Source organism: Aplysia californica, unplaced genomic scaffold, assembly GCF_000002075.1.
Source record: "Aplysia californica isolate F4 #8 unplaced genomic scaffold, AplCal3.0 scaffold00398, whole genome shotgun sequence".
NCBI classification, from domain to species: Eukaryota; Metazoa; Mollusca; class Gastropoda; order Aplysiida; family Aplysiidae; genus Aplysia; species Aplysia californica.
In genome coordinates this window covers 69196-88419 of record NW_004797668.1, presented here as the reverse complement: position 1 = coordinate 88419, position 19224 = coordinate 69196, and the positions used below count along the sequence as shown (strand labels likewise).

General features: G+C 38.9%; 1 protein-coding gene across 5 annotated transcripts in view; it reads right to left on the bottom strand.

The window, feature by feature from the left end:
* The window catches only part of LOC101850267, a 43392-nt gene that overhangs the window by 19085 nt on the left and 5083 nt on the right, over positions 1-19224 (bottom strand). For 2 of the 5 annotated variants that reach the window (XM_005103942.3, XM_005103944.3), the window contains exons 2-10: positions 13249-14237; positions 8621-8724; positions 7771-7951; positions 6989-7131; positions 6509-6697; positions 5973-6252; positions 5097-5335; positions 3411-3476; positions 819-1118 (exon numbers count right to left, since the gene is read on the bottom strand). In XM_005103942.3, coding sequence (XP_005103999.1) covers positions 819-1118; positions 3411-3476; positions 5097-5335; positions 5973-6252; positions 6509-6697; positions 6989-7131; positions 7771-7951; positions 8621-8724; positions 13249-14236 — 2490 coding nt within the window. In that variant the 5' untranslated portion in view covers position 14237. The remainder of the gene's footprint in view (positions 1-818; positions 1119-3410; positions 3477-5096; positions 5336-5972; positions 6253-6508; positions 6698-6988; positions 7132-7770; positions 7952-8620; positions 8725-13248; positions 14238-19224) is intronic. The other 3 variants (XM_013085695.2, XM_005103946.3, XM_005103945.3) reach the window with 3 other exon arrangements.

The following is a 19224-nucleotide window of genomic DNA, read 5'->3' as shown; positions in this document are numbered from 1 at the left end:
CTGCCATCCACCAACAATCTAAGGAAATGGTTACCGAAAAATCAACACTGTCAGACCCCAGCATAGCCGTGCCACTAAGTTCTATCTAAATTTTTAGAGCATATTGAATATCTTTAAAAACTAGCAACTGGCCAATCCCATACCACGTCAGTAAAGCAGGACATACACGGACACAACCGAAAAATCTTTAAAAAACACACAACGGAAAATACCAAAAGGCATCGATTGTTCATTGATTCCGAAATTCAAGAAATCTCCTGTAAAAGTGACACCCCTACAGAGTGAAGCAGATGAAGACAACGTTACCTTCAACGCTAATTACAAGACCAAAGACCACAGAACACAACACCCTTCCACCACGAACGCACAGATACCAAATAGTTCACTCCGACCATTCCAACAAAAACAGGGTCAACATCATGGCACTAAATTCTCTATGGTGCCACCCCCCCTTTTCAGAAATGTTATTTCTACTTCAAGGGTAGTCAGTCATTGACAATGGGTATTTACTATTTCAAGGATGAATGTTCACGTGTTGAAACAGAAATTTGGACACTGTTTTGACTCATCACTCTAAAAAAAAAAAAGGCCATAAACTGTCTGTCAAATCAATTCTAAAAAAGATCTAGTACCCGAAAGCTTTGGCTAGATGGGACTTTCCAGGAAAGTGGCACCCCTACCAACTACAGCTACATCCTCCTATCAGTCAGAAGTCTTCTGATACACGTACTAGAAAGTTTTCTGATACACATACTGAACAGGGAGACGGGGAGAGAGACAGCGCAACAGGAGGGGAACTTGTGGGAAGGGGACCTTACAAGGCTAACAAGCGCTGGGAAGTTCTGCAAGACCAGCTCAGCGATCCGCTCGTAATCAGGGGCGGTCCACCACAGCTTGAGCGCCAGGAAGTATTGGGTGGTCTCCCGGATGATTTTGGGCCGGGCCGACATGGTGTTCCCCGACTCGCGTGCCCGAATCACGCTGTCCGAGTAGGGCGGGGTGGGGAGGGGGTCGGGGAGTGCTGTGGAGCGCCACATGGCCATGGCCGACAGCCGGTCAGTGTTTGACGACGACGACGCTGCTGCTGGCGACGACGACGATGGTGTCGCTGCCGCTTCCTGAAATGCACGAGGGGGAGGGGTCACCCTTCCCTAATGGAACTTCAAGCCCCTCCTCCTGTCTTTCTCTCTTTCTTTTATTCTCCATTATCGAAAAAGAGAGACCTTCCTGAGCAGCAACTACATACAGGAGCTATTTCAATTGCATACACACAAAAAGAAAGCAGTATAAACAAAAATAAAACCAACAAAAAAAAAAAAAGATGTATACATCATTGATGGATACCACTATTCATTTTTCCACAGAAAGAAGAAAATTTGCTGGCTAAAAAGCTTTATTGATTCACAACACTTTTCAAGTTAGATCTCTGGGTATATATTATGTTAGCTGGGCAAGCACAAAAGAGCCGGAAAAAAAGCTTATGGCAGAAAAAAAAAGTGAAATCTTTTTTTATTAACCATGCAGACTACCATGGGAAGTGTGACTAATAATTTAATAATATCACTTCATTTGTGAAGTTACGTTAACTGTTTCTTCAACTTTTCCACTACAATCACAATGGATACTTATCAACATGAAATGTAGCAATTTCAATTTTGAAATACAAATGTTAGATTTACCAAACTGAACCCAACTACTTTCTAAAAACGTGTACAAAATATCTTTTAAATCCAGAAAGTTTGGTTCATTTTTCATTCACAAGTATGACAACTAGTTAAAGTGTGAAAATTCGACTTTACTTATCTGTAAAATTCGTGCAATCGCATGGCAAGCACTTCTATTTTTCTCAGTTGTTGTTGTTTTTGGGTTTTTTTTGTTAAGTCAGTAATGCCTTTTCTGTCACATATATTAATGTTAAAAACCTATTTGATGAATGAACGTCTTTGTGAGTTTGTGAAATTATTTTTTTTTTTTAAGAACAGCCCACAAATGGAGACAAGTGTGAATGAAGTTTATCTACAAGAATTAAGTTACAGTAAGCACTCAGAAAATTATGAAAGGTTATCATCAATACCACATTTCAACTTATTTTGTATTGCTAGGCATCAAGACATGTACAGCTCAGTAAATAACCATTTGGACAAATCAATAAAACTTTTCTTTCTTAGATTTCACTTTTCAGAGCACACAAACTTTCTTTTGCTTATTGTTATACACACTCAACAAACTGTTTCGAGATAAAGAAGCCCTGTCGAGTCCGAATGCAAATCTGCTTTTATGAGTATGTGTGTAATCTCGTTATGAGCACATGAAACAGCTGCACAAAATTGATACCCTCCTTCCCCCCTCCTCATCAACTCAAGAACAGGGTTAACTTCAAGCAACTCTACCCCTCAGAGCTCTAAGGGGGGGGGGGGAAATTCTTCTGTTACGTCAGTACAGTTATAAGACTGATTACTGATAAACAATAAGATCATAAAAAATGAATCAAAAAGATAAAACAAAAACCAGAAAAACTTCCCCAAAAATATAAGGGTTAATTAAATAAAGCAAGCAAGAAAATGTGCAAATTTAGGGTAGGATACCAAAAAAAAAAAAAAAAAAATTTTTTTTAAAGAAGCAAGATGCATGAGGTGGCTGCAGGACAACAGAGTGGAAATTTCCCACAGGCTCATTTACTTCACAGTTGGCCTAAAATATAAGTTCTACAGTAAGTGTGAATATAAACTTCGACTGGACTGACAATACCCTTACACAGATGTTCACACCGACATGTGCTTTACTGCCAACCATCTCAAACCGTCACAAGTATTAGGAGAACAAGTTCGGAGACCAATAATGGTGTCCACGTACTAAACAATTAAAACCTGAAGATGAAGTTAACATACTTAATCAGCGTCCCTAGGAACACTAGAACAATTCTTTGAGGACTCAAGAACCAGGCGCACACTGTCAGTAGGACATGGCCAGTAAGCCAGTCCTGATCATTTGCACTAGCCAGCCAGTCTTCCCTCTCAGAACCCTGAAGTGTATGAAACCACACTTCTCATAAAACTTCACAACCCAGCTCAAGTTATCAATAGATAAAAATGAGTAAAAGATCAGATGGACAGCCTTAACTTCTTTTTGATTTGTGCTAAGTGGCATAAATGAAAATTTTGTATTTTACAGCAATGAACCCACAATACACTTTCCATCACTCAGAGCTACACTATCTTCGCACGTCGAGTTCATACTAAACAGGGAGTATCATCTGTATTTGAGACTAAAATCATTTTCACTTTGTAGTCCCGTAATGAAAAGCTAAAACCAACAGTGTGGAAGTAAATTGTTTGCAACCAGGAAAATATGTTTGGGAAAAAAATAATACAGAAAGCAACAAAATTATGATTATGACGACAATAACTTACGTCTGTTGTCATCCCGTAATCTAACACAGAGCTGCTTGCCATCTGAGCCACCTGGTCAGAGTAGAGCTGGAACAAGAAAGAAGCAGTCAGTAAAATATGTATCGTTTAGTTGATTCATTAGAAGATGGAACAAGACAGAAGCAGTCAGTAAGATATGAAGAGTTTAGTTCATTCATTAGAAGATGGAACAAGAAAGAAGCAGTCAGTACGATATGTATAGCTTAGTTCATTCATAAGAAGATGGAAGGAGAAAGATGCGGTCAGACGTATATAGCTTAGTTCATACATAAGGCTCCGCATGGGTGCTGTTAACAAAATCATCCAAATCAGAAATAAAGAAAGGCTCATATAGTAAAGGCCCTTGCCATCACAAGGCCCATATAGTAAAAGCCCTTGCCATCGAAGGCAAAGGCATTTTAGGAAAAATCCAAAGAAACTGGGTGGTAAACATCGATCGGCGAGATGTGACGGCAAAGTGTTAAGATAATGTGAAAATTATGTCATTGGCATATGAAGTAGCCTGTGAGCAAAGTAGCAAACAAGGATAGGATACCAAAAAAACCGTAAAGAAACAACACTCTTTTCGAGTGGTGTATTTTGTTTTCCATGCAGTAAACAAAAACTTTGCAAAGAGATACATTTGAGTGAAAAACAGAATCTTTTATCCTGTCTTGCAGCACAACAGCCCATTTTGAGTATCTAGTGTTTACTTTCACACAGTAATATGTGCCAGGAAGCAGTGGAATCAGAAATTCGTGAATTTTTGGGCATCTTGAGTTATTGATATCATCTTAGCTAAGGATGTTCAGTTGCCTTGCTTTCCATTAAAAAATATCCATTTATCTTGAACAGAAGTCGAGATATTTGCGATTGAAGGAGGTTTTAGTTTTAGTAAGTGTTTTACGGCACTAACAACACAATAAGGTCATATAAGTTTCGAAGATTAGAGGTGTTACAAGAGAGTAACAAACACAAAAAAGGAGAAGAGATCAGGAAGACAGACGTTGGATAGGAAAGAAGGAGCAAACCACACCGGAGCACCCGTCAACCACCCACATTGAAGGGGGTGGGGTGGCCTGGTTTCAGAGGTAAAATTAGCGGGAAAATGGCCGCCAAAGTCTGGTGACTTCCATCGTGTAAGAGTCCTTGGAAACTGCAAATTAAAATTTTTTGTGCCTTTCCATAAAATCCACACGTAAAAGTTTTGAATGGACATACAAGGTGCTCAGCCAAAAAAAGAAAAATTCGAAAAACAAAGTCCAAACTGGCCAAAAAATGCAGATTTCTTGGATTTCATTACTTTGACGAGCGCCTGATTTCACGATGCCTCACATATGATTTATAAGACAGCATTATGCATGTCTTTTCATACCCCTCAACACAAAGTGCATCATTTTTGGAGGCAGGCTTCAATCCTCCTTGTCAGGGCCGCCGAAGAAAGACTAGAGATGCTTCATAAAAATTCACCCCCCATGGGAATCAAACTTTAGCCATCTGCATGCAACAGCAAAGTGGCTGTAAATCACTACATCACAGAGGCCACTCCTGATCATCATAAACGCCATAAATTTATGTGCATAAATTAAGCTTCATGTTCTTTATCAATAAAGTCCCTTAAGGTACAATAATCTTTTATTCTTAGAGACCCCTTCTCAGGTTCTACGAGCTGATGAGGCACAAACCCACCTGCCAAGCAGTGTTTGCGTCACGTGTTGCAGGCGTCATCTGCTCCTTGTCATACACAAAGTGGATGGGCGTATCGTCCGTCTCATCATCAGGGAGCTCTCCATGTTTACGGTGTGGTTCGCCATTGCTGGGGGTCCGTCCCTCCCCTTCTAGCGAAAGGCCATGCTTGTGCCTCAGCATCTCCGGGGTCCCAGACAGACTTTCCTCTGCCCGCCCCTTGGACGGTCCACTTTCATGTACTGTCGAGTAGAGAAACAGAGAGTGGGTTGATTAGATAAATACTTACTGAGAGTCGACTTCATAATGCAATCATTTAGAGCATCATTTTAAACATTTGATTACCCAAGAGTAAAAGAGGCACCTGGACATACAGCAGTCAGGGTACCAAATTTCACTTTGAGAAACAGAACCACATCGACACAATAATGGCCAAATGCTCAGAATCAAAAAGGGAACAGAAACACCATACTACACACCAATAGCACCCCCAACCACAAACAAGAAATACAAAGAGTATTTTTTCACTTATAAACGACATTTGCTCTAAGCCTGCTCAAGGCGCTTAGAAAAAATATTGGCCCAACCCTAGGCAGAGACACTCGAAACTCTAAGGGGCGTCTGTGGAGGACCTGTGAACAGTAACCTTCGCACTGGAGACTGGGATTTACATTTAAATGATGAATGAGAAGAAAAAGACTTCTGAACAAAGGGAAAAAAAAGGGAATGTATTGTAAATTAGATAAGCAATAAACATATAGTCACACAGTGGCAATTAAGACAGGAACTATGCTGACAATATACAGCTCTCCATACTTTAAAAAAAACAAACAAACCCAGCCTCTACAAAACATAAAAAATGCAGTCTCATATACGTACAATCATTGCGCACACCACTAGGACAGTTCTGGCTCTCGATGATACTGGCAGCTGTGAGAAGCTCGTTGCAGAAGTCAGAGGCATTGTTGCTCCCGACATTTCCTGGATTCCCATTGGCACTTGGAGAGGTAGGGTGTCCGTAAGGGGATGACAGTTTTAATGAGGGATCTTTACTATGCTCCCCTGCTGGAGAGGTCATGATGCCCTCTTTTTTACGCTGTGAGACTTCCCTGCGACGGAAGTTTCTAGCATACATCGACAAATCTGTCCTGATCCGTTTCTGATCGAGAAAAGAAAAAAAAGGCAATTTTTTACAGAGTTCTCATGGGCCATGTAGAAATGTATAACTTACAGTAACAAACCTATTTTAATGTCAACACATCTAAATAGCAATAATAACTATGTTTAAATCTTTGATTACTGCATTTTCAAAACATTTCTTCGCCGGTCTTAGAATTAACTTAGAACATATAATGCATCAAAGTTTAAAATATCATTTCTTTTGGCTTGCCAGAGATAAGGAGTACAGAACGTACATTGGCAGGAACACCGGGCATCTCGTTGTTGTCCTTGAACTCGGGGAAGAGCTCCACCACTAGGTTGGAGATGCGGTCATAGTCGTGGCTGCTCCAGTAGTGCTTGAACTGAAGGAAAAACTGGACCGTCTCCCGCAGAACCGTCGGCCGGTCAAACGCCACCGTGCCCAGTTGCTTGGCTCTCTGAACCTGGTGAAGACAACCGTTTAGAGATTGAATAAATATTTTGTACAAGAATCATGCTTCCCACTTTGCAATTGTCTATCACTTTTCAATAGACAAAAAGCATGATTAATATATTGTACACCCTTTATCACTCCTTCTCTCCCCCTGCCCCCCCCCCCCCCCTTCCGCCCAAACCATTCAATAGCTGAAAAGTTAAACTTGCAAGTAACACAATTGTGCAAAGTCTCACCAAATAACCCCCCCCCCCCCCCCATCCTTAACCAACAAAAAGAGAAACCAACCCAAAACTATTACCTTCTCAGAGTACTGTGGTATTGGCAATGGGTCAGGGAGCTCTTCCGACGCTGCTAAACTTAACCGAAGACCAGCAGGGGTCACTGGTTTGCGGTTATTTTTGGACTTTGAAGTTTGGTACGGTGTACCTCCGTGAGATGAATCTGAAAAACAGATATCCTGATAAATCAAAGAGTCAAACACCTTGAGCAACACTCACGAGGAAATACTTCCTATTCTAATCTTACAATATAATGTTTATGTTAGACAAAAAATGTTTTATCTTATTTCCATGTTACCGCTCACAAAATTGGTAACTTCCTTTCTTTAGCGTAATCACTCAATAAAACCAGCACAATCTCTTCCTCATTTTTTAAAAGCAGAATGGGCAACATGCAGCATTGCATCACACCCATATTTGTGGCTAATTACACTAACTGATCATCAACTGAAAGAAATTAACGTAAGTTTCTGTAACATAAAACGTATATAAATACATTCAGAATAGTCCAAGATGGCCATCCAATCTCGAGGAGAAGGAGAAAAGTGGTTGTCTTTGACAGGTGGTCGTCTTGAAAAGTCATTATAATAATTTGTCTTTTTTAAAGCAAGGGGTTGAGGGGGGTTGGGAAGTGGTCGCTGTACAGGTGATTGTTTTGGACAGGTGACCATTAGAGCGGGTTTGACAGTAGTATCAAATCAGACAAACATGCATGCACGCACGCACACACACATACATACTCCTGCACATCCACCCAGCTTCTCTTTCCATCATTCTCAAAAACTTTTGACCTTTGACCCACCTCCTGCAGCATCAGCAGCAGCCATGGCTGAGCTGTAAGGATCCACGCCGGGTGTCACGGGTTTGAATGTGTTCTGGGGAGATTTGGCTGGTCCCAGAAAGTGGGCCACCGAGGGGAGGGCAGTGGTGGGGGAGCTGCTTGATCTCCCCGCCGATGCAATGTGTTGGATGCCCGGCAACTGCTGGATGGGGAAGAACGAAAACAAAAATTAAGAAACAAATCAGGCTGACAAATAGGACTTCGGAGTTAAAATGAGTCCGCTGAGGTGATCTGCAGGTTCTACTTAAATTTTGTAACACCATATTTGAAAAATAGTCATATAAGAGCAGGCTACTTCACAAAAGAGTGCACATCAAGCACAAACCAAAAATTTGAAAGAACTTTTGACACTTATTGTTCATTATGACTGTACCTTATTAAATTAACTGTACTCAATATTTGTTTTTTAAAACACCAAAAAAAAAAAAACCCATCCAATCTAAACTGATGTGAATACAACAACAAAATTTACACCTATCGGGTCAATAGTGAATGCTCTTCAAAATATAAAATTCACTGCAGATTTTAATAAATAACACTAATGCAAACAAGAGAATAGACACAGTATTACAAAATTAAAGATCCAGTGAGTAAAGAGAAGCACAGTAACGTAATAATAAATTATCATTTAGCCTCGGAAAAAAAATGAGATGGACAGACAGAAACAAAAAGAGGGAAAGAAAAGAAGAACCTACCTACCAGTAACACTTTCAAACCACCCACGCTACAAAAATAGGATGGCGACAAAAGTACAATGATGTGATAGCCATAGTACCAAAAAAATGAGAGAGAAATATGATGAAAAACTCACGGTAGATTGTTGAGGGTTTCCTGCTCCAGACGGAGCAAGGAGAGAACTGATGACTGGCAGGCGGGCACTGGCAGACATACTGTTCTTCTCGCCTCTGTGTTTTTCTGGAAATAAAAACAAATCAAAAAGATTTTCCATTATTGAAAATAACTGGCAAAATGCCCACAAATTTGTATATTTCACTTTAAAATCTCGATTATATTACGCTTAAAGAATAATGGTGATACCAACAACAATTCTAAAATAAATTAAAACTGGTGACCAAGAAAAGAACCACACATGGAAAAATTATCACCCCTCCAAAAAACTAATAGAAAATAAAATAATAAAAATCTATACATAGCTTTCCTGAAACAACTAAAATTTCAGCATTTTATGAAACAATTATGCAAGTCCATAGATATCTAAATACTCTCACACACATATTTCATTCATTTAATTTTGTCTGGGAATCATTTTCTTAAAACTGCATGAGAACTCACACTACTTCATAAAAGGATCATCTTTATTTTTTCTTGAACAAGTTCTTTGTTCACCTATTCACCAGCAAACAAATCACAGTACTCAATACTAATGCTATAGATAAGACTGTTTAAAATATCCAAATTAAAATGAACACGTTACGACATTAAATTTACCACCCTCCAAGCAATACGAGTGACACATCATGGACCGCTACTTACAATTACTCTGATTCGAAAGTTATCAGAAACTACAGATTAACTTTCCAGACCTCTCGTCAACTTGTTAAATTTTATGGTAGCCAAAATTCACATTGAAATTTTAAAATATTTTTTAAATTATGAAGCATTCTGATTAGAAATGGAAATATCACAATTAGCAATTACGTTGTCTAGCATGAAAAAGGTACAAAGACTAGATCTAAGAAATCAGAAACACCCTTCTCAGAAACAGCATCATACATACAACGAGTACAGCAGGGTGGGAGTTACAAGGTGGAAACTACACAGCACCGATCAGTATCAAGTGGAGAATAACATAGAATGGAATGACACCAGCAAATGGAACAAAGCACCTGCAATGTTTTCAGTGATGTGGCTAATTATAAGAACCAGTCATTCAGGTACCCAAATGAGAGATAGCGCCTTCTCATGAGCATCACTCTTCCTGGGGTACCTTTCTTTTTTTCTTCTCTATGCATTCACTGTACGCCACCAGCATTAAGGTGACAAAAGACATGAAAACTAAGAGGTACTGCATGACAACAGAAAACATGGACAAATGGACAGCGAATTCCATAGATCTATCAAACATTCTGGTCAATGAGTACATCAGTCTTCAAAATGTGACAAAAAGAGGGAAATCATTGAGAACCACTGATGTCACCACAGACAACAAGAGCATTTTCCCTAACATCCAACCTATGGCAATATCTGCTGTAAATGCAAGCCGCAAAGAAGAAATATAGACTAGAGGAAAGAGGCATGTTAAGACCCCATAATTTCACTTGAAATAGTTGAGAGTCACATAAACTCTCAACACACATAAGACAACTATTCAAAAGACGTGGAACTTTTCTCCAGAACTTAATATTGCTGAGTAGTAGCATGTGTAGTAGTTTACTGGAGAATCAAAGGAATAACAAAGAAGTTAAAAAACCAGGAACAGAAAAAAATTAACCAACAATGAAAAGGACCAGAAAGGGAACACCACATCAGACGATGAGTATCCATCAACCACCTACCCCTAAACCTAAACCTTACTTGCATAGAGATAAAAAAAATTATGAAACACACTAGACCTACCACAACAGAAAAGGGAAAGCAAAGTTGGGTTTTCTGACAGATGGGAGTACAACAAGGACCATATCAAATTGTCGCCGTCGCAGGAACAACTCTCAATACTTAGCTCATCTTGTAAAGCAGGGAAAAAAGGGACATGGTACAGCAATTTTCTTGCGACAGCGACACCGAGCTTTATTTTTTATTTTAAAAAAAAAAGAATGACATATGCACCTGACAGTTGAAACAGAAAAACCAAACACCTACCAGTACATGTATGAAACAGGGATCGACACAACAAAATGGTAAAAGTGAGAACAACAGTGTCACAAAAACACGCTATAGCCTGTAAGGATGAGCTGCTCCTTAAATATCATTTCCTATGCTTAAAAATAGTCTTTATTACAACACAAACATTATAAAAAAAGCGTGTACCAACTGTATTTTTCAATATCCATGCTAGACTTATGATCAGCAAGCATGCGTACAATAGAATTGGTGGGAATTATACTAAACAATTAGCTCCCCCCTATCATGCCAAAGGTGTTAGGACGAAATAGAATCCATAGAGACCACATAAACATTCCTTTTATGCAGTTAGACTAATTAGAATGAAGAAACTTGCAATATTAGGTTATTTCCGTAACCTTTTTCATTTCAACTTTACTTTACAGTTGCTACTCGACATTCAATGCAGTACATACATACACTTTACACATGTTTACAGTTGGACAACCCTTCCATATTTTGTTCATTAGAGTACATCTTGTTAGCATCAGCATCATCCCACATATTAGTAGAGAAATCTAAAAAGTGATGATTCATTCAAAATTACTAGAAAGAAATACATAGATATCATGTGTAAGTTTCAGTTACGAAGTGAACAAGTATATTTTTACAGTTTTTGCAAGCACAGCATACAAAACATGTTTTTAAATAAAGAGAACTCTTTGATTTGTTTTCACTGTCTTTTGAAAAGAAAGGATCTCATCCTCTTATCTGTACAGTTAACACTAGAACAAGTCTTGAAAAAGTATGAAAGTCAATTTCCATTCAACTTCGTCTTATGTTTATCATAGTGTACGTTTATTATATATATATATATATATATATATATATATATACACACACACACACACACATATATATATGTACGTATGTGCTCTCAGTAACACTATTTAGGCAACTAAAAGAGAACAGTAGTTTTCACCCAAGCGGTCAGGACCAACCCAGGCCATGCGGAATACTGCATCTCAACTGAAAGATGGAGAAACTGGAGAAAACATGTACCCCATCCTAGAATCAAACTCAGGTCTTTCGAATGCAAAGTGAAGACCCCCCAACTCCTGTTCTCTCATATTTACCACAATATATAGAAAGGTACAACATTGCCCCTTCTTTTCGACTTTTAACCTTCGGTGTTATACAAATGAACTTTGTATCTGTCTCTACCAGATAGATCTCTGATCAACCCCACATTTTTCATCAATCATCACAGCAACTGATTTCTTTTGTCCAGGGCTGTTGTTCCTAACTGAAGAAAGCAAGGCTCACTAGAATTCAGAAAATCAAATGCTGTCTCCAAAGGTACACATTCATCTATTATACCAGTGTGTTTCCAGGGGTCAATTCAAAACATTTGCAGATAGCATGTTCTTTGAATTAAAGCTGAAAAGATGACTTCACACACACAAAATGTAGTTAGCAAGGAATATAAAATCCTTAAAGAATATAAAATTTTATCATACTTATTCAAGAACAAGATTGAATAAAACCTGAGAAAAAAAAAACTTACACAAAGACCAAATAATCAGGAATGCAGTACTCTCAAACAATATCCTGAAGGTAATGGGGGATGGGGGAGAACCATCTAAAAAAAATGCATTCAAATGCTGGAAATTTCAGATCTGGAAGAGGTTTTTTTTCCAAATCTGCATTGAAAAACACACTAAAAGCCAGTGAGGAAACATTTACAGGAGAGCCATAATTTAAAAATTCGTTATTATTTGTATGCTACAAAATGTGACAGGGACAGCATTAAAGACTAATTTCACACCTAGTTTCAAGTGACTATTCTACAGTTACCTATTATTGTTAGCACCAAAAAGAGAAAAGAGAAACTAGCACTATGATACAATTTCTACAGAAAAAAGTGAGAAACAAGAGAATACACTTCAACCATCAGAGCCTTTCACTGCTAGAAACTCATCACTTGTTTTATATCATCATGCTCACAAAATTAGAAAAAAAAAGTTTCTAATTACTCAGGCATGGGAATTTGACATTTGACGTTAAGCACTTTCAAACCAGCTCAAATTGAAATACTTTTCCAACTGACCCAACTTAATTAAACGACTAAAGGTATATATCACTTTAGTTTAAGTTGAGACTGGTCCTGCCAATAAAACTACAAAAATTTTCTTATTTGACCAAACTAATTACAACATAATATCAAAAGTTATCAGCTTAACAGAATATGAACAGAAAAAATGGAGGACACCAAAAGAACGAAGTTTTGGTTGGTGTATAAACACCAAAAATGATCATTTATAACAATGCATATTGCAAATTACCATGCCTGAAACACAGGGAGACATAATAAACTTTGTATCCTAAAATTCAGTTAAATAAAATCAATACTGTTCTCAAACTTCTAGTCTTAGCTCCTCTGTAGCACACAAGGCTATGTACAGTAAAAGGCTCAATGGCTCTACATAAAGTGTTTGGGTCTACACAAAGCCAGATGTTGACGAAGAGAAAGTGCCTTCACTACAGACCAAGATACACGTTGATACAGATACAAGACATCAGTCTCAGTGAGCACGGCTAGTAGTAGTAGCAGTAGTAGTAGTAGTTATTGGGAGGAGGTACATCACAAACACTCACTGTGTTTGTTAGATGCGGAGGAGGAAATGGAGTGATGCTGATTGTTGCCGTTGCCAGGGGCCCTCTCCTCCCCGTAGGTCTGATCACGCAGGGGCATCACAGAGCACCGAGGGGGCTCCCCCTCCCCCGCAGCCACACTGGCTATCGTCATGGAGACGAGATCTACATCGCTTGCTTTGTCCCTGCCGCCGGCACAGAACTCGCTTATCTCTGTGACCGTCGGCTGACAGGCCAGCTCGTAATCCAGCTCCCTATCCTGTGAGGCTCTTTCTGTGGTTAGCATAGTGCCAGTGTCGTCATCCATGACATCGACGGTTTCTTCCCTCTCCTCAGCACTGCTTTCTCTAACAGTCTGATGTGATGAGACCTCCGTGCAACATTCAACCCTCTCATTCTCCGCGTACTGAGCTGTGGACATTTCATTCTCAGGGTTATCATCTTTAACCTCTCTAGTGCTGCTAGCTACATAACCAGGTACAACCGAGGACTCACTGCCAGCTGATTCAGCCATTTCCTCCCCACCAGCTGACACTACATCCACCTGCTCTTTCTCTAACCCTAAACTATCAGACACAGGTTGGAAATAGCTGCTACTAGAAGGCATGGGTTCAGAAATACTTTCACTCGCATTCTCTTGGGTAGAAAGGGGCTCACCATTACTATTTATAGTACTTTCAGTAGCACTCATATGGTTACTACTAGACGATGGGGTCTGGGGGTCGGTAGAGATATAACCACCAGCAGCACCATCGGCCAGAGGGGAAGGGTCGCGAGAGATGGTTCCAGCAGGTTCTTCCATGCTGGACGGAGCTGACAAACTGGCGGCTTGACCTGACTGCAACGAGCTATTCGAGGGTTTCAGATCATCCTTCTCGCTGCCAGAGGACACTGATGGTTGACCACTCCAGTGTGCAGGAACCCGGGGGTGGATGCTTGGCTTCCCATCACCACTGGTGGCAATTAGACCTGGGCTGATTTTTTTTCTCATCCTAAAAAACAAAAAGAGAGTCAAAATCATTTCTATAATAAAGGTAAAGAGATATATATCAATTTCTTCTTCAGCTTTTACTTTTTTCGACTTAAACAACAAATTTTTAAAGTAAATACAAGCCTTAATATCAAGATAAAAAACGCAAAGAAAAAGCACAATTGTTTCATTATAGTTTTTGTGTGACATAACCATGCAGGAATTTGTTCAAATAGCAGGGTAGAGGATGCATCCTCACACAATCAAAGCTTGTCTGCTGATCGAGTCAAAGAGATCCCAGGTCAGAGAAGGGGATGCAAATTTGCTGTAGTCAAGAGAATAAGAATAACACTCACAAGCACATATCCACCCCCCCCCCCCCCCCACCTCCTGCACTGATTTATTCCTGACTTTGTTTTGTTTGTTTTTGTAAGTGTTTTACGGCGCTCGCAACTGCATAAGGTCATATGAGCGCGCGGGACACATTAAAACTTTTTCAGTTGGTAGGAAATTTTGAATTTTGCCCGGATGGCGGCCGAAGCCTACTCTGATCGATTTTAGACCACCAAGGGATCTTTAACGTGAGCAACTTGCACACGGGCCCTCCGAGATTTTTTAACCCTTGTCCGAGAAGGCTAGGTGTAGATCTTTCCTACCAGAAGATCAGGGGTGTGGCTGAAAGACAGCAGTAAGAAGAAGCCGAGGAGTAGCAGTAGAAAGGCTGTAGAAAGAATCAGGAGCCCAGAGGAGGGGGGCAAAGGAGATATATGAGGGAGTGGGGGCAGAAAGAGGAGACGAAAGCAGACGACAGAACATTGCTATAGAGCAGGAAAGGAGGTGAATGGAGACACATTTAAAGAAGAAAATGTTTTGGTCACTACCCGGATTCGAACCCGGGACCTTTGAATGAGAGGCCAACACCTTAACCTCTAGGCCACGAGAGCCCCCCTCTCCTGACTTTACACATCATAAGTATTCCTTTTTAATAGCTATACATGAATACTATGGATGATTTTTTTGTCCGTCTCTAGGATGCTTTTAGATCTGTATAGAGACTAAGGAGGTGTTTCCATTTGAATAAGCAAGAATGGAAATGATGATACAGACCTGAACTTTACATTTATTCAATAAAATTCATAGTATCAATCATTTCGCCAGTAAAACTATGAGAGTACAATAATGATTAAAAATTACCTACAAATTAAGTATTTGTGGCCCGAATATTCTAGTCTGGTAATTTTTAATCATTATTGTACTCTCAAATACTTAACAAAATTGTAGGTAAAAAAAAAAAAATTCAATGTCGACCCCATTAACACAATTTAGATAATATTAAGGACACGGGCAGCTTCACTTAGACCCCGTCTGTTAAGGTCAACCCAGGCTGAGAAGGATGCACACATCCCACCAGAAAGCCGGCAATTCTCTTCATTTGGGAATCAAGCTCATGTCTTCCCATATGGCAGCAAAGCCTCTAATCAGTACATCATAGATGTTGGTATAGAAAACAAATGAACGGATAAAAATATAGCCACTGAAATGAGAACAAACTTGTTAGTGATTTTTCTTGCATTCAAATTCAGATATATATAGGGACAAAATGTATCGATCTTTTAAAAATTCTTCATTTAATTTTTTTAACATCGTGTATGGAGGCTCTCGTAGCCTAGAATAGAGGTCAAGGTGTTTGCCTCTCATTCAAAGGTCATGGGTTCGAATCTGTGTAGCGACGGAAAAATTTTCTTCACTAAAATTGTCTCCTTTCAACTTCTTTCCTTCTCTATTGCAATATTTTGTCTGCTTTCGTCTCCACTTTCTTCCCCCACCCTCTCACCTCCTTTGCCCCCTACACTGGGCTCCTGACTCTTTCAGCAGCCTTTCTACTGCTACCCCTTGACTCCTTCTTACTGCAGTCTTTCAGCCTGATCTTCTGGAAGGAAAGATCTACACCTAGCCTTGTCGGACAAGGGCGAAAAATATCGGAGGTACCGCGTGCAAGTTGCGCACATTATTTGGTGATCTAAAATTGATAAGAGCAGACATCAGCCGCCACAATATGAATGAGACTTTTGAGCAATAATTCTTTCTTTTTTTTTTTTTCTTAATCCTTTCAGACTGCTGGATATTTTTGATCATGTAACATTTCTTTACTGCTCTGTATCAAGAAAATCGGGTGAAAAATTTTTTGTTCAATTCCGCATGTTTTCCATAGCACTAGTTGTGGCAGTTGTCAAAACAATGTTTTCTTTCACAAATGTTAGCTTTAAACCTCTTGGTATGTCATTTAGGCCTGCACCATCTGCTTGACTGATTAAGTAAATAATTTAACTCCAAATTTATTTGCTAATATTTATTTGTTATCATATACACACCATTATCAATTTCTTATCCTATGGTGATCTTAACATTGGCCCATGCACCCTTTCAACTGCCTTTCCTGTACCTGATACTGATATATGATACAGCTGGAGCCATACTGTCAGAATGCGTGAGGACCACTCCTATTTTCTTACAATTTGCAGCATGAAGTTGATTTTTTGGGGGGGTGTTGTTTTTTTAACTGTGGGGCTGGTTCAACCATTTTGTTAGTTTTTAAAGCATTTATACTCTGCTAGCTGGACCTCAAAAGCAGTGAATATTTAGACTAAAGACTAGTAAGCTCTAAATGTACTTGAATTTTTATCCATTCACTTATTTTCTCATGGACATGGGCATTGTCCAAATTATAAGTGCGTTATATATATTCATAATCGTAACATTGAAATATCTTCATTGCATTACAGTACTATAATTGATTGTAAAAATGATCAGGCAACAATAAATGACAATGGGTAAGTAATCATTTTTTATTACCTGCTATCCTCTGGTCACGATGAATATGATTTTGTCATTATATTATCTTGAAATTGTTCCCTCTCAACGTCCTCGCCACTGGTATTATATTTATTAGAGGACAGTGAGCTAATTCATCAAATTTGTTTCATCACAAAACAATAATTACAGGAGAACAAAAATGCTTTAACAACCTGTATCACTTTATAAGACAATCACCTGTATAAATGGCCACTTCCCATTTCTTCCCTTGCGTATTTTTTATACAGTTATAATGATACTGAAAAACTGCCATTTTTTGCCTTGACAATCAGTGACTGTCTTAGTATTTTATTTAACCCCCCCCCCCAAATTTACACAAACACACAAAGCAAATGATACAGAACTCACAAGATATCAATATCATGTCGACTATAAAAGTACTGTAATCTCAAGACAAAAACTTGTCAAAGTGTCATCGTCTGCTTTTTTTTTTCGTTAGAGTTTTACGGTACTAGCAGCAAAGGTCATAAATAAGTGTCAAAGAATAGGTGTCACAATGGAGAAACAAACACAAAAAAAGGACGGGGGATAAAGATGATAGATGTTTGATAAGAAAGAAGGAGCAAACCACATCGGAGAATACGCCAACTACCCACGTCATCATATCCAATCTTTAAGAACATAACATGCAATACATCATAACTTTAAGGTATATAATTATATTAGAAATTTTAGAAATTAAAATGCACGGATGTTTGTTTTTACGCCCCTATAGACTTAATTTAGATCAATTAGGAGGCAGGCTTCTACTCTGCCTATCTGGGGCAACCCAGGCTGAGAGGGTTTCAACATTCCGGCAGAAAGACTGAGATACTTTATACAAATTCTCCCCTCTACGAAACTGATCTTGTTTTTCACGTGTGCGACAGCGAAGCACCAAACGGTCAGCCTAACTGCTGCACCGGTATATTTATATGAAATTTTCATTCTTGTCAAAATGGTTTTTAAATACATTACATATTTATTCTTCTTCAGGATATTTTTCTAAATGCTTCTCACAATAAAATGAGATGGATCTACACGATAAAAAATAGTTGAAGTGCTCAACTAATGATTTTCAAGCTATTTTTTTAGTCAGTCATAATTCATTTAATTGCAAATATTTAAACATAAAAACTGACCATATTTTGGCAATATCATGACTTGCCGCAATAAACTTTATTCCTTTGTCAAATGAAGATTTTTTTCTTTCTTTGAGAAAATTGTTTCGAATTTGTTGTCGTTTTTTAAGTAAAAAGTTTATAGGGGCTAAACCAATCATTTTTGGCTGCCGAACACACACTTGGCTATTAGAACCATCGCAACCCAACAGCTTCGAGAAAAATCTCAAAACTAAAGTTAGAAAAATATCAAATTATGGAAAGTTGCCGCACCCCCTATTTTTAAAAACATGAAATTTCTCCGCCCTGTCATATACACAGAACAGCATTGGTGAATGTACTCCCTTCAGACCCAAGATTTTGAACCTCTTGGCCCTTTAGTCAAGAAGAAAAAATTTTTTAAGCAATCCTTCTTGAATGGGTTGGATGGGTGGAGTTGGGGGTAGAAGAATAACTATGTTCCTCTGTTACAAAACAACACCCTCCCCCTCTCCCGTTGTGCAGAACAACACCATCCCCCTCCCCTGTTGTGTAGGCCCATGTATTTACTTTGTTTCCAATCCAAATAGACGAGGAATTAAAATGAATATATATATATCATGTGAATGTGGTAGGGATGGAGATTATGATGATGAACATGATAACTTATTGAAAATCAAAATGCCGGCCTCCTTGCACCAAGCCGTTAACACCTGGGTTTCCCTTCTTTTTTTTTGGGGGGGGGGGGGGCAAGCCGACTAGTGGGAGAGGGGGAAACAAGAATTTGGAAGCATGCGTGCATGCTTAGAGGGTGTCAGGGGGAGTGGAGACGCAGGCATCCACTACTGGCAAAACTACCGTACAAATAACTCTTTCTTTCGTCTCATAATATCATATGTACTTGACTTGCACATTGTTTACAGACTTTTATAATTACTAAAACCTTGGAAAAGTGAACATTCATTACACATTTTACATTCTAGACATACAAACTATATTACAATAGGACCAATGGCGTAGTAATATTTAACTTTTTACTAACAGGGGAACAGGGGG